This window comes from Otolemur garnettii, unplaced genomic scaffold (genome assembly GCF_000181295.1).
Source record: "Otolemur garnettii isolate 467f Iridium unplaced genomic scaffold, OtoGar3 scaffold00131, whole genome shotgun sequence".
In the NCBI taxonomy this organism is placed as follows: domain Eukaryota; kingdom Metazoa; phylum Chordata; class Mammalia; order Primates; family Galagidae; genus Otolemur; species Otolemur garnettii.
The window spans coordinates 4,697,444-4,719,514 of NW_003852526.1; the positions used below are offsets into that span (position 1 = coordinate 4,697,444).

General features: G+C 37.4%; 1 protein-coding gene across 1 annotated transcript in view; it reads right to left on the reverse strand.

The window, feature by feature from the left end:
• The window catches only part of MORC1 (MORC family CW-type zinc finger 1), a 156,371-nt gene that overhangs the window by 95,455 nt on the left and 38,845 nt on the right, over positions 1 to 22,071 (reverse strand). Inside the window, 5 exon segments of the mRNA XM_012810371.2 lie at positions 4,995 to 5,149; positions 7,887 to 8,030; positions 11,238 to 11,302; positions 13,423 to 13,493; positions 14,161 to 14,240. Coding sequence (XP_012665825.1) covers positions 4,995 to 5,149; positions 7,887 to 8,030; positions 11,238 to 11,302; positions 13,423 to 13,493; positions 14,161 to 14,240 — 515 coding nt within the window.

A 22,071-nucleotide genomic window follows, 5' to 3' on the forward strand; every position in this document is an offset into this window, starting at 1 on the left:
CCAAGCCTAACTTAAAGCTCTTAAAAGCCTAAAAATTCATATTTGATTTTTATTAATATAATTTATGCTTAATTCTGATGCACTGTTTTTCTTTCCTACGGATTGGAATAATTAATATTTTTTAAGTAAATTTTGTTATGTATACAACATGATGTTATGGATACATGCAGATAATAAAAAGATTACTATAGTAAAGCAAATTAATATATCCATCAACTCACATGGTTTTTTGTTTTTGTGGCAAGAGTAGCTATAATCTAGTCCTTTAGTATAAATCCCATATATAATACAATTTTTTTTTACTCAAAGATGCACTGTGAGCTGTTTTATTACAGTGAATGAAGTCATTTAACAAACTGTGAGCTCTGTAAGCAAGTGTTTAAAACAGAATTTTCAAATACATTCCTTAACATTGTGATTAATGCCATAATGCAAGAAGGTTTACATGTTAGCTCAACATGTTACTTTAAAATGCATCGTGAGCTGCTTTATTACATTGAATTGAACTGTTTACCAAACTGTGCTCCCATATATAGTACATTTTATTACCTTTCATCCGCATGTGGTCTATCACATCTCTGATTGCACTGTTTTATGTTCAGAGTCATTTACTATAACTTACGCCTCTTTACTAAGGTACACATAACCAGGCTGGTAAGGAGAGTCCTGAGGTCTTAACTTGGGTACGGCAGAGAAAAATCAAACTGTAAGAATCCAAATTCCACAGACCAGGTGGTTGAACAGACATATATTTTCTCACTATACTGGAGGCAGCTGGCAGGCTTGGTTTCTTCTGAGGCTTTTCTACTTTGCTTGCAGATGGCCATCTTCTTATTTTGTCCTCACATGGTCTTTCCTTTGTATGTAACTATACACAGGTGACTCTTTTTGTGTCTAAATTTCCTCTTCTTCCCAGGACACTAGTCAGATTGGTCCCCCCCACAATGACTCCATTTTAACTTAATTACCTGTGCAAAGGCCCTATCTCCCAGTAAAGTCATATTCCAAGGTACTGGGAATTAGCGATTCAGTATATGAACTTAAGAGGAACAAAATTTAGCCCATAATAACATAATAAACTTAAAGGTAAAGCATAAAACATATAATTCAGAATCTTAAAATAAAAACATAAGATAAAAATCTGTAACTTCAAAACCAGAATAAAAAGAATACATAAATTATTTCTCTGCCTGCATCTTAAGATAACTTTGCCTCATTTTCTCACCTTTTAGTATTTACCTAAGCCTCCTCACTTAATGTGTATCCCCAGCAGAGATGTTATATTTCATTTTTCCTGTAGCGCCTTCCTGAGATTTTAGAGACTAAAGTCCATCAAAAAGGAAACAGTTTTGTTGTGTGCAGACAACTATATCCAGGTATTAGTTTCTTTTTAAAGAAAATATTCATTAACAGGACATAATTTTAAGAGGGACTTTACCTAACAAGTGCAATCAGTGTAACCTGGTTCTTTGTACCTTCAATGAACTACCAACAATAAACAAAAGAAAATATTCATCTAACAAATATTATTCCTCACTTTCAAAATTATGCACAAACTAGGAAACTGACATGAGTTAGGAGACAGCACAATTAGGAAAACTTGCAATTGAATATCCTCACCCAATGCCCTATACCACCATTTTCACCTCACTGGAGTTCATTAGCGGAGCCACACTGTTTGATTTTCTTGACCTATGCAACAAGATTTACATGAATCCATAGAGAAAATATGAGCTAGACTTCACATAAATCTGGAGATATAACACATTAGTTAGAAGTCAGCATCAGATTCAAAAGAAAGACTTGATAACCTGAAAGAATAGACCCTAACAAGTTGATTCATTTTAGTAAGGACAGATTTATGATTCCACATTGGAGTTCAAAACACTTACTGGAAAAAATAAGTAAAGAGAGGTATGGTTTCACAAGACCACATTTTAAAAATTTTGTTGAAAACTTTGGTAATTCAGATACTGAGGGTCAATATGTGCTTACTGGAGCTAACAAATTATTAGGCTGCACCAACAGGATTACAACAACTCAAAAGAAAGATGAGCCTATTTCAACTAAGGCTGTTCAGGTTTCATCACAAATATTTTGTTTCGAAGTGATATAATGCTAGAATGGTGAATAGATCTAAAACCATGTTGAATAAATAATAGTAATAGAACTTGGAAATGTTAGTCAAGATAAAACAAGACTGAATAGAGATACAATTTCATATGTAAACATCTGGAGGGCTGTCATTTGGAAAGGCTTTAGATCAATCCTTCATGGCCCCAAGTGGTAAGAACTAAGTAGGCCTGGCTAACTTCTCCTCATCCTTTAGGAAATACCACTTCCCCAGGGGGCCCTTCTCTGGGCCCTAGCCCCTGGCTTCTGCAGCTTTCATCTTCTCTGTTGGGCACCATTCCTATTTCTAATTGTCAAATGGTGTTATCCTGTCTCTCAGTCCATCCAGGTTGCTATAACAAAATGCCACAAACTTGGTGGCTTATAAACAACAGAAATTTCTTTCTTACAGTTCTGGAGATTAGGAAGTCCAAAATCAAGGTACTGGATGATTCCGGAATCTGGTGAGGGCTGGCTTCCTGGTTCACAGATGGGTATCTTCTCACTCTAACTTCACATGGTGGATGAGATGAGAGCTCTCTCTTGGGCCTCCTTTATAGATTCACTAATCCCCATCACAAAGGCAGCACTCACATGACCTAATCACCCCTCAAAGGTCTCACCTTCTAATACCCTCATCTCAGGGGTTAGAATTTCAACATAGGAGGCTCGGGGCCTGTAGCTCAGTGGTTAGGGTGCCGGCCACATACACTGGGGCTGGCGGATTTGAACTTGGCCCAGGCCTGCTAAACACAATAACAACTGCAACAACAATAACAACAAAAATAGCTTAGCCTTGTGGTGGGTGCCTATAGTCCCAGTTACTTGGGAGGCTGAGGCAAGAGATTTGCTTAAGCCCAAGAGTCTGAGGTTGCTGTGAGCTGTGACACTAAGGCACTATACTTAGGGCAACACAGTAAGACTCTCTCTCAAAAAAAAAAAGAATTTCAACATAGTAATTTTGAAGGGGCTCAAACACTCAGACCATAGCACCCTGCTAGACTGTAAATTACCAGAGTGGACAGACTATGTTGGATTTATTAATCCTAGAACACTCAAACATACAAGAAGTACAGTTGGATTTAATATGAAGATGTATTTTTTTACAGAGCTGTACAGAGATGCACAGGCTGCCTCGAGAGTTAGCAATTATTTTTGTCATGAAGGCCCTCATTCAGAATTAAAATGGCAGTGAGGCAGAGGACATTAAAGGTGACTGGATCAAATGATTTTTAGCCTCTTTGCCAACTGAGGAACTATGTTTTGAATTCTGCTGGGAAAAAATTATGCTTATCATACCATATATTTATTTTTATCACATCAGCTCAACTCTGATTTTAGAAAAGTTCAGTAATAAATTTCTACATAATTGGTTGTGTTCAAACCCAAATTTTATTTCACGTTCTTCCCCACATTTTGTTTGTCCTTCTTTCCCTACTTCCCAAAGCTAATGATTAGTATTTCCATTTTATTGTAAGGAACATAAAGCTTCAGAACCCACAGCAGCAGACAGTGAGGTGAGGTCAGACTCACCACAGGAAAAGTATTTCTGGAATTCTTAGCATCAACCAGGCCAAAAGTAAATGCACATTTGATAATTGACACAAAGTCATTAAACTCACCACTTCTGCTGATTCAGTTTTTACAAGGACCCAGTTTTCCATAAAAACACATCGGAGTTTTAGCAATATAAAGACTGCATCTTTTATTTATAATGTAAAAAGTGTACCCAAACACTTTCACTAAAATTATGTGCCCTGTAATACGGGCTTTCTGAGTATACTTCTGAAACTTGAAAGTGTATGCAAATCACCTGAAGCCTTGTGAAAATGCAGATTTTAATTCAGTAGGTCTCAGGTGGGGCCTGAGATGCTGCATGTCTAACAAGCTCCAGGTAATGCCAGCACTACTGGTCCACAGATCACATTCTGAAAAGGTTTTAAACCATGACGTGAAAACCCAACTTTGGTAGGAAATCTGACCTTTCAACTTCATTCCTCTTTTATTTTTTTCTCCTGTGTTATACTTTTCCCTGGCGAGAAAATCTTAAGTCCAAGCAGGGTGAATACAAAAGATAAAAAAAAATTCTAAAATTACAACATCAAGTGGAGCAGTAATAAGATTTTAGCTTGTCCCAAGGGTAGAGACATATTTTTTGATATGCATGAATTATACATACCTCATGCAAATCATTAAACAAATACATTGTAGCTTGTCTATTTCTTTCCACAAATGAAGGCCTATGTCTGCATCACTTAAGAAAAGGTTTATATAATTAATGCATAGTGCACAATCTCATTGTTCAGTTATCACTAGCAGTGAGGTGATCAGAATAAGTCAAGTTATCCAGATAAGTGAAGTTTATCTTTTTAAGTCTCCAAACATCATTTATTTTAGTGATTTTTAATTGATATCTTCCTGGAACTAACACACTCAAGAATTGCCAAATATATAAAACAAAGCTTATCATATCTACAGTTACCCACGGTCAATAGTTATTATTCCACAGTATAGTACAGTGCCATAGAGCCACTAGGGTCTACATGGGACTACGTGCTCTTACACAGTAGAGCGTCAGTGTCCTTTGAGAGTTTTTCAGTCTCCTTGTAGCAACCTTCTACTTCCTTCCTCCATGGCCAGCTACCACTTCACACTGCTCTCTGATTGCCCTCTCCTTATTAATTCTAAGCTGCTGCTTTATTTTTCATGTAATATTCTAGAAAATATTCTGAACTATTGGCATCCTTCTCACTTCTCTTATGTTTTAAAAACAGAAAATCTTTTTCAGGGGTTCCTAAATCAACGTAATCATTTCAGCTTACAGAAACCACACAAGTTGATCCCTCTTTAAATATCTCTTACTATGAACATTGAATACTCACTGATCCCGGTGTCCTTACAGTACTGGACCAAGTACTGTCCCATGACTTTTAGTAGATGATTATATTCTTGGACATTGAGAAACTCCTGTTTATTATGGGATGGTTCCATGACCTCCAAGGGTACATTAATAACTCCAACCACGCCTGCACCAAGTCTGAGGGAATAAATGCATATATAAATTTTGTAAAATTTGGCTAAAGAAAAAATATTAAATCTATTCTAGGCATTTGAAATCAATTTTTTCACAAAGAAATTCACTTACTTGGTCTGGACCATGTCAGAGTTTAATAAGGTATCTAATTTTGTTATCATAAATCTATGGTAATCCTAAGTGTATTTGGTCCTTTAGCAAATCATTATTGAAAAAGACTGCTTTTTCAAAACTATCATCTTAATGACGAGACAGGATAGGTGGGATGGAGAGGCCTGTCAGCATTAAACACCCTCAATGGTGCCTTACTGCAATAAAAAGGCATAATCCTCTATGATACCAGCCAGGCCAAAGAGTCACCTTCTTTGTCCTCACTTCACTTGTCAGGTTGGTTTTCTCTGATTATTGCAGAGATCCACAGATGCTCCATGAATTCTACTAAGGAGCCATACAGGTTGGGTTATCCCAAAGGGATACTTTTTTCTCACTTTCTTAGTGGCATGTGATGCACATAGCTGGGATATTCTGCTTGGTGACATAACTTGTTTGGGGAAAGAGTACCCAGTTGTCTAAGCCTTCAGGGCTCCTCACTGACACTGCCACAGCACAAATGTCAAGCATTCTCAATTTGGGGCCCCTGCCTTTGTCCACCACTTTCCTCATCTACCCTACTTTCCTTTCATTATTCCTTCCATAGTCTAAATTTGGGAATCACTTCTTCCAGGAATCTTGACTTGACTTCCGTAGTTTGGCTTGCTGCCCTTCCAACTGTTCCTTTTCCATCTAATGGGCGCCACTTAACATAGCATTCATTCATTCATTCATTCAAGCTCAGCACCTGGCCATGGCCCAAACACAAGGAATACAATGATAAACCACAAAGACAAAGTCCCTGCTTTTGAAGTTTTTTCCCACATAGTAACAGTCTTGAAGCCAAAAAACAGATAAAGGTACAAGACCATTTCAGATGATCAGTGGTATAAGGAACATAACACAGGTGCTATAATACATGAAAAGCAACGAGATGGCAGGGTGAAAGCAGTGGCCAATTATTATTATCATTTTGAGACAGAATCTCACTTTTTCACCCTGGGTAGAATGCTATGGTGCCATCTTAGCTCACAGCAACCTCGAACTCTTGGGCTCAAGTGATTCTCTTGCTTCAGCGTCCCGAGTAGCTGGGACTACAGGCATGCACCATCATGCTCGGCTAGTTTTTCTATATATTTTTTAGGAGAGATGGGTCTTGCTCTTGCTCAGCCTGGTCTTGAACTCCTGAGTTCAAGCAATCCTCTCCCAGGTGCTAGGATTATAAGTGGCCTGGCCGTGCCTGGCCACCAATTTTACTTAGACAATCAAAGAAAAAGATTTTACTGGGAAGACGGCTTTAAGCTTCATGGCTTAATGGCACCCTAGGGCCAGCAGCAAGAAGATCTAAGAACAGAAGGTTCAAGGCTGAAGGAATAGCAAGTGCCAAGGCCATAACAGAAGAATGAGGTTAGGGCTCGGTGCCTGTGGCTCAAAAGGCTAAGGTGCCAGCCACACATACCTAAGGTGGCAGGTTCGAATCCAGCCCAGACCCACCAAACAACAATGATGGCTGCAACCAAAAAATAGCCAGGTGTGGTGGGCGCCTGTGGTCCCAGCTACTTGGGAGGCAGAGGCAGGAGACTCGCTTGAGCCTAGGAGTTGGAGATTGCTGTGAGCTGTGATGCTATAGCACTCTACCCAGGGGGACAGCTTGAGGCTCTGTAAAAAAAAAAAAAAAAGAATGAAGTTAGGAGGTCTGAGGGACAGGAAATACATAAAGAGTAGAATATGGGAGGCAAGAGGAGGTCCCAGAGCCAGGCAGAGGCCAGATATAAGACTATGGTGAGTAGTTCTATTCTAAATGCACTAGGGTTTTAAACAAGCGAGTTAACTAACTTAGATTTTAAAAGATCATTCTTGTTTCCATAATATAAAAAATGTGTGTTTATATGCTTGTCCCTTCACTAGACTGTAAGTTCCTTAGCCAAAAGTAAGTCTTGACAGTTTTGTCTGCAGTGTTTGCACACTACCTAGCATAGTGGCACATGATACATATAAGTCCTTGTGGGTCAATGAATGAAGTGCTAATTCCTTGAGATTGAGAAAACAAGATGGACACTCCTCTGACCTTCTGGTCATGGTTCACAGATCTGGCTCTGTCCTTTTCTTTATGTCCCTTCAGGACTCTACATAATTGATGAAACCAGCTTGTGGAGTTTCAGACCATTGGGAAAGCACTAGAATGTATTGCTCTAGAATTCAAATAGGCAGGAGAATCTTAATAAAACAAGTTTATGCAGATAACTGGCAAGACCTCACACATGCATGGGCTACACAAAATTTTAACAGAATGGCTTTACAAGACTGGATTTTTCTTTCCTTTCTCTTCTAAAATTTAAAAATATGATTGTATTATTTGTAAACTGATAAAACGTTAAAAATTTAACCTAAATTAATAGCACAAGACATGGTAAAACCTCAAGTTGTTCAAGGAATGTATTCAAAAATATGCTTTTTCCTTAGAGCAGACAGGCAGCTTCACTGGTTTTATAAATTAGGTAGATTAATGCCTGTGCATTGACAGGAAGGGTGAGCAGAGAATATGACACCTGCTCCCACCACGATTAATCTCTCATCTCACTCCACAGACAGAATCTCACTGCCACCTCCTTCTCCCTGCTTGTACGTCTGAAAACAAAAACATACTTACAAGGACTTCAGTTTCAGCTGGGGGCCCACTTTCTCATGCATTTTGATCAAACGGTTGTTACTGTAAATGAACATTCCAGCTTGGCTTCGGTTTTCTATGTTCACCCCAAAGAACACGGAGAGTGTTCTTGCTTTCTTTAATTCTCTAGGGTTATATTTAGAAAAGTTAAAAAAAAGTGTCTTTAATAAATATAGTTTACAAAATAGAAAATAATTAAGGAATAGATAAACAATGCCTAGATTTTTGCAAAACCTGTTAGGTTACAATCAGTATCTCTGCGTAGCAGGTATTCTGTATTAATATGATGCCCTGACTATACCAAACACGTACACTTGTGGATTCAAAAACAAGTCTGCCAATTTAAATTTGTAAGAACTAAAAAATACCAGAAGGGTTCTGAAATGTTAACTGGTCTAAATATGTCCATTACAGCATTTTTTTTTAAATGATGACTTCGCTATTTTTAATTTTAGGTATTTCTAACAGTAGATGTGATTTCTAACTTTCAGCATGTTCTCAAGTCTCCAAATATCCCACGTACATTGGAATATTCCAAAAGATATTGTTTGGCTTTCTCTCTAACCTTTTCAAAAGAAAAGGTAAATAAAAGTTAATAAAGCAAGTTTGAGGGCAACAGATATGAGCTCCTATTTTTTTGACTCGACATCTTCTATATTGTTTTCTATTATTTTTACTATTAAAATTATAAAACTAGAAATTGAGAAATAGCAGAATATGATAGAAACAACTACAGTAACAGGAGGCTGCAGGGAGTGCCCAAATGTGAGAGGCAGACCTGACTTCAAACACAAGCTCAGCTTTGTAACCACCATGTGACTATGGATGTGCCTCTCAAACTTTCTGTCTCATCTGAGAAATCAGAGTAACACCCACTTAGCCACTTGGGAAGTCATGAAAACTAAAAGAGATAATGTTAAATATAAAGCGGGAGGCTCGGCGTCTGTAGCTCAAGTGGCTAAAGCACCAGCCACATACACCAGAGCTGGCGGGGTTGAACCCAGCCCCAGCCTGCCAAACAGCAATGACAACTATAACCAAAAAATGGCCGGGCAGTGTGGCGGGCACTTGTAGTCCCAGCTACTTGGGAAGCTAAGGCAAGAGAATCACTTAAGCCCAGGAGTTGGAGGTTGCTATGAGCTGTGATACCACAGCACTCTACCCAGGGGTGATAGCTTGAGGCTCTGTCTCAAAAAAAAAAAAAAAAAATCTATCTATCTATCTATAAATAAACCTGGAACAGATTAGGTACCTAACAAATGTTATTTTTCCTTTCCCAACCAAGAATGGCACCAAATACAATTTTCCTTTCCCAAATACAAATATGGCACCAAATTCTTCCCCTGAGCTTTTCTTCCCTTGCATTCGCCCTATACCTCCCCTCCCTTCATAAACACAACCTTTTCTTTGCAGGTTCATGATCGTGTGCAATTATAATTGACATAATATACTTAACTGAACTGACAAAATGAATCTGTCATTAAAGGACAATGATAAAGTTACATCACTCCTTTTATGTGAATATTATATACGCAGTACATTAGACTTAGGAAGTTTTTGATGTGTTAATATGTTATTTATTTATTAAATGCATCTAAGATTAAATGTATATGGATCAATATGGATCATTTTCTAAAAGATTTCTACCCAATAATAAAAACCTAACTCTGAGTACTGATTGTGTAGGAGACTCCCAAACAGAGTATCACAGCATATGACATAGCCACTCTGAGATACTAAGTAGCATACTGTTTTTCTTCAAATTTTGAAAAAATAAAATTCTACTGTAAAACCAGGGTCATGGCAACTGACATTAATGCTAATAAAATATAGACAGGTAGGGCATATATTTCACTGCATTAATTGTCTCATACAGTAAACGTGTTTCAATAAAGTTTGTCTCTCTCAATGCTTTAAAGAAGACTTTGCTTCTTAAAATTCCTGTGACATTTATTTTAAATATTCTGATAAATGTATAAATAACATTTAAATTTTTACTTATTTTGATAAATTCATAATTGACATTTAAATTTAAGTTTTGAGAAATGTTATTTTTATCTGCTGATTCATGGTTCATCGAAAATAATGTGAAAACTTATCATACTTCTCTAAAAAATAGTTTCTTAAAGATATCACAGGTTTCAAAGTCTGGCCTTACTTGAGCAGCAATGATTATTTTCAGTTTAATTCATTTAGCACCTGAGTCAGACAGCAAGTCAACCACATAAAAAAAAAAAAATCCATAAAACAACATTTTAGTCAACAACAGACGACATATACAATAGTTGCTCCATTAGATGACAACATCATAATTTTACCATACCTTTTCTATGTTGAGATATATCTGGATACACAAATATTTACCATCGTGTTACAAATTGGCTATAGCATTTAATGAAGTAACATGCTTTATGGAGTTGCAACCTAGAAGGGATAGGCTACGTGTGCCATATAGCTTAAGTTTGTAGTAGGCTATACCATCTAGGTTTAAGTATACTCTATGATATTTGCATCATCACAACACAGCCTAATGACACACTTTTCAGAATATATCCCATTGTTAAGCAACATATGACTATTTTTGATAGAGTCTTATTATTGTTATTTTAAAGTAATGTAATTACTAATGTTATTTCCTATTTGAAATTTTAAGCTATTTGAAAACAAGGAAATGAGGACCAACCCTCCAGAAATTAAATGGCAAAGGAGGGCTTGGCACCCATAGCTCAGTGGTTAGGGCACCGGCCACATACACCAAGGCAGGTGAGTTAGAACCCGGCCCAGGCCCGTTAAACAATGACAACTACAACAAATAAATAGCTGGGTGTTGTGTCAGGTGTCTATAGGCCCAGCTGCTTGGGAGATTGAGGCAAGAGAATCCCTTAAAGCCAAGAGTTAGAGGTTGCTGTGAATTGTGACACTACAGCACTCCACCAAGGGCGACACAGTAAAACTCTGCCTCATAAATAAATAAATGGCAAAGGACACAGAGGAAAAGTAAGTTGTCAGCCTGATCCCCTGAGAAGTCTACTTCTTCAGCTAGACATCTTCCTCAGCCCACACAACCAAATGCTGGCCTAATTTTTAACTTTTTTTCCTGAAGTTTTAACATAATATAGAGACATACATGCACATATACATACACTTTGTAAATATTTTAAATTGTTTATCTTGGTTGGGGCATCTTGACCATATTAAGATTCATATTATAAGCTGTCACAAGTTGAAAAAAAGAAATTGTCACAATAAGCACCAAATCTGCCTACTTAGAAATCAGAATTCGTTTTAATGTAGCACAGAGAATTGTTGCAAACATAAAACCTTATGCCTTACCTCTGCTTCTCTTTAAGGTGCTTGTGCTTTGCTTCTACATCATCCAAAGCTCTCTGTAATACATCCTGGAGAGGTACATTGGGTTGGGAAAACACTTAATGCCACTGAAGTAGTGAAAGGCCCACTGACATTACCCTATTATCCAGATGTTTCAAAGGAAACAGTATCTCACATTGCCTTATGTAATTCTAGCATAGTAAATACTCAATACTTTATAAATGATTAACCCTAACAGCTAAGAAGACAAAAAAAATCCCAGCCCACCGTTCTCCTTCTGTACATACTCTGATGTCCTCTCCATCTTTTAGAGAAAGAAGCTTTACTCCCCAAAATGGCATAGTGGCTTTGGCAAAAACTATGTGAAAACTTGGGTGAGTTATTCAATATACCTTAGCTCTGGTTTTTGTCTAGGAGAATAAGAAATGCTCACTCATGAGATCACTAAGTATTCTTTCAGGAAAAAAAATTAAACATTTAGTTGATTTTAAAATAATCAATTAAAAAAGTAGCCAAAAGAAAATGTCTCCTCCATATTAAATCCTGATTACTTCTAACTAAAACTCTCCAAACTTTCCTTTTATAGAATATCCCATCTCTAGGCTGTGTTCCTTTCAGAGTGCCCAGATGTCTTTCTTATCTACTCTATTAATCTGATATATTGATTGATTCACTACCCTATTCTAGTATGCTCCCTCTAACCCGGCAGAAGAGGAATCATTCATTACCATTCTCACACATGGGAACAGACTTTTAACGTCCTTCATACACCTGATGTGAAAGGTAGGCCTCTCTTTTGATGAGTATACTACTGATTAAACAATATTTTCCTTGGCTTTCAAGTAAAAGAAAATGGGAAATGGATGGCAAGTGTTTCATTTCAAATTCAATTGTCTGGAGGAATTTAAGGGGTCAAAAATTCAGGTCACTCTACTTTGCTCTCTTGTCTAACTTAAAGAAGCCAGAGCGATGATGTGTCAGAGCAACAAAGCAAACTGGTCAAAGACTTTGCCACCGGGCCTGGTAGTGCCCTTGGAGCAGAGAGTAAAGAGGCAGGAAGAAGTAATAAGCAATGGCAAGAAGGAAGCAAGGTCCTGACCTATTAGAAAGAGTCTGTTTCCCTTGTCAAATACATTAAGCAAAGGGAATTGGTTTCTTAGAGACAAAAACTACAAAAACATCAACAACCAAAAACATCAATAACCATCAATAACCAATTAAACCAATTGCCTTTAATTTGAAAAAATAAATTTAAAAAAGTATGAGAATTTGGGGAAAGCCATGGATAGCCTTACCTTTGGGGCATTGCCACATGCTATATTTTGATTTCATCCCTTACTCGTGACTCTTAGATATAAGAGCTCTATATCAGACATAGTATTGGTCCTAAAAAGTTTAAGGGCAAATCACTGAAAGAATGCATGTATTTAATCTACAGAAGAGAATGAAGAAAAGGTGAAATAAAGCATTCTTCTCCATATTTCTATTTATCCCTTTGTATGTAAGCAAATAAATGTGTGGCTTAATGATTTGCCATGGTGGAAAGCTTTGCACCATATTTTTGGTAAAAGTTAGCAGACTTAACATGTCCTGCAGAAATACTCTTTTTCTCTTAGTTGCAATGCATTATAATTAATAATAATAGTTCTTTATAACTTAACTCACTTGTGGCGACATTGCAAGTATTACAAAGAATGTTTATAAACCACGTGGAGCAAATCCTAAGAAAAGAGCTTTGTAAGCTAGAAGCATTGTTATTAATATTCATAATTACAGACTATAATTCCTAGCACTAAGAAAGCATTGCTTATTAGTCCTCTCCTCGCTTTCCTCATTTATTTGGGTCCATAGAGAGCTAAAATTTGAATAGATTATTTTCAAGAAGACTTGATAAGCTACTTTTTTTCCTGCTAGCTTTTTATTATTTTCTCCTTTTCTCATATTACTTTTCTATTCATTTCAAAGAAAGTGGTTGTGATGCTCTTTGCTACTGTTTCAATTCATCCCACCTTTTGTTCATCTTTGTTCTCAGTATCAGCTTTCCCAAAATTTGCTCAGTTTCCTCTCCCTCCTCTGCGCTTAACTGTGCTTAAAAGTTTAGGAGGTAAATGATGAGAGAGAACTATGAACAGGAAAAAGAAAATGACATTATGTGTCATTTAGGAAGACTACTCTTTTCACATCATACCTTGGCAAAAGGTAAAGAGGTCTCGTCAGACCGGTTTTCTTCAATTTGTGCTTCTTTCAACACAAGTTCAGCTGGAAGCAGAACAGTTATATAATACCGTACAAGTCTTTCAAGCATTTTTAAGTCAGTATTTTCCATACATACAGCCATGACCAGTGAGAACACAATACAGACCACAATCTCAAGAGACCCTATGTTCCTTTCACACCTTCTATGCATTTTAAGTCTTCATTCTATGGGGCTTCCACTTAAGCATGACAACTTACAGGGCATGAGTATACATATAAATCATCAATTCAAGTCCTGAGTGAACCTTTAGCTGCCAGAAAATGCTTTAAAATCTACAAAGCATGGAGCTACTTCTCACCATCAGATGACTGGAGAAAGGCAGTCCTGTCCCTGCGATGGGAGGAGTAAATGTGTAGAGTGTGTTCTTCAAGTGGATGCAGTGCTGGTCTCCAGAATGACCCAGCCCAGCACCATGACAATTGGGGTTTCTAATATACGTCAATCTAGTCCCAAGTGTGTTCAGGATCAATATTTGTAATAATAAGTAATATCATAATTAAACAAAATCAGAGATGGAAAAAATATATTATGAATTTCCTTAGAGGTAGGAAATACGTTTGATTAACTGAAGCTCCTACAATGCCTGGAGTGGTGTATGTCTCAGAATAACTGCACAATTAACATCTGCTGAATGAATGAACAATAATGTAGGCTTGGACAATCATATACCAATTTTCACTGCTTCTTCTGCCTTTTTAACTTCATTTCGAAATACTCCTTTAAAAGAAGATGTGACATACAGATATTTTCTGGAAAGAAAAAAGAACAACATAATTAAGTCAGAATATTATTTTAAAGTTTATAGAAAGAGAATATCCTCTAGTATGACCAAATACTCCAAAGAGTCACAATTATTAAGAGAGCTTCATTAAGTTGTATCCAACTGGTAAACCAGCAAACTTTTTACCTAAGAAGAAATTTCTTATCCTTTAATACTTGGAAATTTTGCTTTCTATTCACAAAACAAAATAGCTTTCTTTTCTTTTCTTTCTTTTTTGGAGACAGAGTCTCACCTTGTCACCCGTGGGAAAGTGCCTATGTTGTCTTAGCTCATAGCAACCTCAAACTCTCTGGGCTCAAACAATTCTCTTGCCTCAGCCTCCCAAGTAGCTGAAACTAAAGATGCCCACTGAAACTAAAGATGCCCACCCCAGTGTTGGCCCAGCTATTTTTAGAGATAAGGTCTTGCTCTGGCTCAGATTGGTCTCAAACCTGTGAGCTCAGGTAATCCACCCACCTAGGCCTCCCAGAGTGCTAGGGTCACAGGTGTGAGCCAACAAGCCCAGCTCCCACAATAGTTTTCTTAAAAAGAAAAAAAAAATTATATTAAATAATAGCTGTGTACATTAATGCAATCACAGGGTACAATGTGCTGGTTTTACACACAATCTGAAATGCTTTCATCAAACTGGTCAACATAGCTTTCATGGCATTTTCCTGATTATTGTGTTAAGACATTTATATTCTACACCAAGTAAATTTCACATGTACCCTTGTAAGATGCACCGTAGGTGTGGTCCCACTCTGACTCAGATCATCATCAACACTGGATAAACTGCTTCTCCCAGTTCTCAAACAATGATCTCTAACAAATGCTCAGAAACACATAGTAATATATCATTTTAAATTACTAAAAGCTCATTTTCTACTTTATTGATCAAGAAGATTTTTTTTTTTTTTTTTTGCAGTTTTTGGCCGGGGCTGGGTTTGAACCCACCACCTCTGGCATATAGGGCCAGCGGCCTAATCCTTTGAGCCACAGGCACCACCCCTCAAGAAGACTATTTTTAAGGTCCATTGTGTCAGTGACAGCCAAGATGCTTTAGAACAATGGAGGGAAAAAATAATTATGTATGCATATATCCAGAAACTCAAAAAGAACAAAGCACAGGTGAGGGGGAAAAAGCTCTATAGAATAGAGGTTTCCTAAATGCAGTTGAAACTATGTGCATCTGTTATGGAAGATTCTAGGCACCAAACTTTCAGATAATAGTTTATATCATTACAAAGAGAAATACTCCAGAATATCATTTAGTCTGAGAATGCTCTGTATAAACTAAATGTAAATCATTACAACATATTTAACACATGATAAAGATCTCCAAGATACAATTATAACTGAAAAAGAACAAGCTGTACATAAGTTTAAGCTTTAAAAAGAAAAACTCTGTGTGTGCGTACACGCATTTGTGTGTAATTGTGCAGAAAACAATCATGTAAGATCTTTACTAAACTCCTAGCAGAGGTTCTCCTCTGGGGGAGATTATGAATTGCTAAAGCACAAGATGAGTGATAAATGATAAAAAGACCTAGCTTTCAGTAATTTAATTTTTTTTACCCTATATGTACTTCTATATTGTTTAAATGTATATTAATTTTATCATTTTATGAGCAAAATAGAAGCCCTCATCCCCTCGAGAGAAATAAAAATATTAAGAAATACTGAGTAATTTTAAAGGCTTTCTGTTACCTGCCACGGTGGCTCACACCCATAATCCTAACACTTAAGGCCAGTGGAATTCCTGAGCTCAGGAGCTCGAGATCAGATTAAGCAAGAGCAAGACCCTGTCTCCACTAAAAACTAGCAGAGCAGCTTGGCGCCTGTGGTTCAAGTGGCTAAGGCGCCGGCCACATACACCCAAGGTGGCAGGTTCAAATCCAGCCCGGGCCCGCCCAACAACAATGATGGCTGCAACCAAAAAATAGCCAGGCATTGTGGCGGGTGCCTGTAGTCCCAGCTACTTAGGAGGTGGAGGCAGGAGACTCACTTGAGCCCAGGAGTTGGAGGTTGCTGTGAGCTGTGATGTCACAGCACTCTACCCAGGGGGACAGCTTGAGGCTCTGTCTAAAAAAAAAAAAAAAAAACTAGCAGAGCACTGTGACACTGTGGCAAATGCCTATAGTCCCAGCTACTCAGGAGGCTGAGGCAGAAGGATCACTTGAGCCCAAGCATTTGAGGTTGTTGTGAGCTACCCAAAGAGAAAAGAGACTCTGTTTCAATAAATAAATAAATAAATAAATAAGAAAATAAAGGCTTTGTGTTCCAGAAGTATAGAGTATAGCATTTTGAGTGACTGTTTTGATCAGAACAAATTACAGAAATTTAAATTTTTATTGTAATTTAATGAAATTGAAAATTAACATTCACACTTTGCCCAAAACATCTTAGCTAATATCAAATATTATATTTTTAAATTTAAGTCAAATAAACTATAGGTGAAGAAAACTACAGTTATGAACTGAACACTTTTATCACTTCCACCACTACCACCTGAGCTTAAGCCACCATATTTTCTCCTCCTTTCTTATCCCATGAAATCAATTCCCCACTCAACACCCAAACTCATTTTTTAAAGACGTAAATCAAGTAATACACTCCTTAGCTCAAAAATCACTCCATTCTCAACACAACCAGGCCCTCTTGGTCTGCCTCGTCTCCCTCATCTCTTCCTAGTCACTGTGCTCTACCTAGACCAGCCTTTATTCCTGCCTTTGCATTTACTATCCTCTATTTCTAGAACCATCTTCCCCAAAAAATTCTTATATGACTTAACCCTCCAAGATGTCCCCTTGTGGTTTTTCCCTCCTGGTATTCAGACCTTTGTGTAGTGCCCTCCCACACTGAATCTAGGATGACCTGTGTGACCAACAGAATGTGACAGAAATGACTGTGAGTGACGTTTGAGGCTGGGTTCTAAAAGGTGGCAGTTTCTACTTTGTTCTCTTGAATTGCTCACTCTGGTGGAAGGCAGCCATTGTGCCATGAAAATACTTAAGCATTATGCAATGGCCTTTGTAAAGAAAAAGAGATTTGCCAGCCATGTGAGTTAGCCACCCAGAAATGGGTTTTTTAGCTGCAAACCATCAGCAACCCTCCAGCAAATCTCTTAGCAACTTCATAAGAGACCTCAAGCTGAAAGCAATCAATAGAGCTACTCTCAAATTACTAACCCACAGAAACTGAGAAATAATGAATGGTTACTTCCATTATTAAGCCACTAAATTTGGGGGTGATGTGTTACCCAGAGACAGTTAACTAGCACATCCATTCAGTCAGATTATTCAGTTCTCTATACAAAAGTTACTTCCTTGATTTCCCATCCTAATTAGCCATTCAACCATCCTACCCTGCTTTATTTTTCTTTATAACATTTAGAATTACCTGATATTTTATCATCCATTTTTATCTACATTTTATCTTCCCTTTCCCACTAAAATGTAAGCTCCATAAGGGAGGGGTTTTTCTTGCTGCTTGTGCTGAATGCTCAATGCCTACAAGAGTGTCTTGTACATAGTGGCTATCCATCCATTTTGTATTACTCATTTGTATAATAACAACTACTGTTGGTTTACAAACATTTCGGAAACTTTGCAGAGTGTTCTTACTTAAACACGCCTAAATATCAAAGGAATTCTCAATTTACAGTGGAGAGTACGGCTCAAGTAATTGCCAAAGGTCCACAACTAGTAAATTACAAAACCAAAATTCAATTCCAGGTTTGGCTAATCCAAATTTTACTTCCAATCACTATACTACATTAAAATATTAAATAATTTATGATTATCAAATATTCATGAACACATACATAAGATGCATAGCATACAAAAGAATCACTTTAGAAAAATTATTAGTCTGGTGGGTGGCTATGCTGTGAGGGCCTGGAAAGCAGCCCTAAACATGAAGACCGTCCTAGAAGCGAAGTGTTGCAGAGCATTCATCAACAGAACAAAGTTGATGCCCCTGAATAACTTTAAAAGGACCAAGCTATTTCTATGAAAACAGGGTGATTCCAATTCCAACCCATCTGAGCTCCTTTTGGCATAATGAGCCTATAGTAAAGCAATGATAATGAAGAATGGAGTTTTTCAAGCAGACACTTTGCCCCTGACTCTAAGACAGTTTTAAGGATTGACCATTTTACTCTCTTCTTTATTCCTAACATATGGAGATTTAATGTCTATATAAATCTGAGAATTATTTCTCTACTAAAGGTAGAGAATTCAAAGCCAAAGAAAATCAGTAATGTTGGTTGCCTAAGATAAAGTCACACAACCATATAATAAATTCTCTGCATTATAAAAATAATACTTAAAATTCCAAGAATTACAGATTTACAAAATCTTTAAATTAAAAGAGACCTGAGAAATCACCTAGCTGAAACTCTTCCCAAAATAATTTCTTCTATAATCGGGACTCCTTCAGGGAAAAATCTATACTCCTCTTGGGTGATAGCCCCTTCCACTCACCTCTTGGGTGAGAGCCCCTTCCACTCACCTCTTGGGTGATAGCCCCTTCCACTCACCTCTTGGGTGAGAGCCCTTTCCACTGCGAGAGAGCATGACCCTCATGCACACTCATGCCCCTCCCTGAGCAGTTATACCTCGAGCCTTGTCTATCTAAAGAAAGTAAGTTTGCTATCCTGGACTTGCTGGTTTTAATATTCCACACATTAAATTTGCTAACTGTACCAGGGACTGGCATTCAACCAAAGGAAGCTATGCGGGTAGCCAAACCCCTTTAAAGTGCCTTGTCCCCAAATTCAGCCCAATAGGGAAGCTCTATAAATGTCCTCTTAGAAGAGAAAATGGTACACACAACAAAAACAGCTCACCACAGCCTGAATGTATCCTAAGCAACAGCGGGCTGTTGTTTCAGTCCTCCAGCACATCACAGAAATGGAAACACTGAGTCAAAGCTGACAGTGAGGTGACTACAAGGGCTCCTTCTACTTGACTTCTCTAAATATTTTTATACTAAACACCAACGGGAAAAGGTCATCTGTGTGTCTCTTCCTTGTATAAACAGTCTAATATTCTCATGCTGAGCTACCTTCTATCCAGCCATCCAAGTTTTATTCTTTGGAATCCCAATGATCATATAACAGCCTATTACATTTTTACAGAGGCCCTAAGTCTTCTCTCCTCCATGGTATGACCCTCAATTCCATCACTGACCCAAACAGTTACTTTCTTATGAGCCAGACACTTTTCAGTGAGTCTGCATCCCTTCTAAAGTATCCCATTAAGCTTTTCCATAAAGACAAGGTACAAGCAGGACTTGGTTTACTGGTAATATCACTATCTTGTTCTGCTTGTAAGCTCCATAACCAATTTTAGCAAACCTGCATACTGTCTGCTTATACTAAGGTTGTGGTCAGTTAAAGGATCTATGTATTTTTTTCACGTAAATCACTGTCAAGTATACTTATACAATAGCTTATGTTAACCTAAATATAGATCTGTAAGGACGGGCTCACTGGCTCACACCTATAATCCTAGCACTCTGGGACGCTGAAGCAGGTGGACTGCCTGAGCTCAGGAGTTCTGAGACCAGCCAGTGTAAGAGTGAGACCCTGTCTCTACTAAAAATACAAAACTTAGCTGGGCATTGTGGTGGGTGCCTGTAATCCAAGCTACTCCAGAAGCTGAGGCAAGATCACTTGAACCCAAGAGTTTGAGGTTGCTGTGGCCTATGGCATCACAGTACTCTACTCAGGGCGAGAGTTAGACTGTCTCTAAATAAATAAATAAATAAATGTACATTATCTATATTACATTTGTCTCTTAGACTTCAACTCTTTCACATCCTGTTTTCAATTTCTAATACAAGATATTCCTTGTAGTGCAGGGTTAACTATGAACTTAACAGACAAAAATGTTTACTTTTACCCAGTTTCTGACAAAAATCCTGAGCAGATTATGATCAAGGAAAGAAACCAATGACACAGCACCAAAAATTTCCTTCTAACTTGTTTCCTGTGAACTTGTTAGACACATTTGGATAAAGTAGCTAAATCAATTATAAATGCACTCTCATAGACTCAGTGATGTTTCTGTTATTGAACATTAAGTAAAGTCACGTGTAAGAATAAATAATACTTTAGAGTTGTAGCATCCTGTTAGAGGTAACTTGGTTTCCCATTTCATTTCTAGAGGTTTATTGGAGCCAGAGTGGCCAAGTAAACAGAGCATACAACCACTTTTTAATACTCCTTAAGTGCTTTTACTCTGGACAAACGGGGTCAATCCCAGCTCTTAATCTGTTCTAATATAGCCATTAGATCTAAAGTGTCTTTGAGAAAGGAAAAGAAAAGTAAGGACTATCCCATTAGGAGTGGGATAACACAAAGTAAGTGCCAGGTATTTCTCATGCAAGGCTTTTGCCACCAGAGAACCTGTGAGGAAAACTGCATGTAAGTAAACATGGCACAGGGAGAGAGAGGCAAGCCTAAGATAGAAAGGATAAAGGATCAATCTTTCCACACTGTAGATACCAAAGAGCAGATTGAACAGTGTATCAGTGCTCCAAATAAAATCTGGCAAAGGTTCAAGCCTCCTTAAATTTCTTTTAGGAAACAGATACATACACACACACACACACACACACACACACACACACACTATATCTACTTCCTGATAATATACATGAAAGAATATCATAGAATGGGAAAACAGCTATTACTTGATATAAGTAATTTAGGTAAAGTTCAATTTACTAAAATGCCTTCAGAAAATTAAATCCTCATTTTCTATTGGCTTAAATCATTTTTTTGCCCAAACTCACTGAGAGGAATAATTAAGTTTGAAAAGATCAGCTATATTGATTGATCCAGGAGATCCTTGGTATTTCCCAGAAGAATAAGGCTGATGAAAAGGAAGCACTACTTTGATATTTATTAGAGAATGAGTAGACTGATTTATGGAGAAAGTCTCAAGCTTGGTATGCTTTATTTTCAAAAGATAATCTATAGTACAACCAGAAATCAAAAGTAAAGCTTCTGAGGGATCCATTGCTGTGCGGTCAGGAAGTACAATGTAGAAATCTATCATTTTTAACATTAATATCTACATGAGCGATTGCAAGGCCCCAGAACAGGAATGCTTTGCCATCACAGTGTACGGCACACCTCCTGGGGGTGGGACACAGTTATAAAAGGGACTTTAATCTAACAAATGCAATCAGCGTAACCTAACTCTTTGTACCCTCAACAAATCCCAAACAATAAAAAACAAAAAAAGATAAGCTGGCAAACCTAAGTATGTTATAGGAAGTCAATGTGATATAGGGGAAGAAGCTTGCAATCTGGATTGGTAAAGAATTTGGAAACAGAGCTGATTTCTTTTCCAGGAATTTTGACATTTCCTTATCTATAAAAATAGCGATAAAACCAAATCTATAGTGTCAAGACAGAAATCAAATTAAATAATGCAGATAAAAAGGCACATGTATAGACAATGTACAGCATTAACTGTTCCTTCCAGTAGATATTTAGCTCCTCAAAGCCAACATTAATCTTATCTCTCTTATGCCTTGTGCCTAGCATAATCTCAGACTCAAAGAAGAATTTGATAAATGTTTCATGTATTAATAAATGGACACCCAGAAATCACATCAAAAAAGAAAAAAATCAACTCATCACATTATAGTTAGACAAGACAGATTTTGTAATATGCAAATGTAAAATTAAAACAGTATATGACAAAATATTAAAAATAACACATAATGAACCAGATATGTATTTATGTGTTCATTCTATATGTACAATGTACATAAACACATATGTATTGCACACAAACATG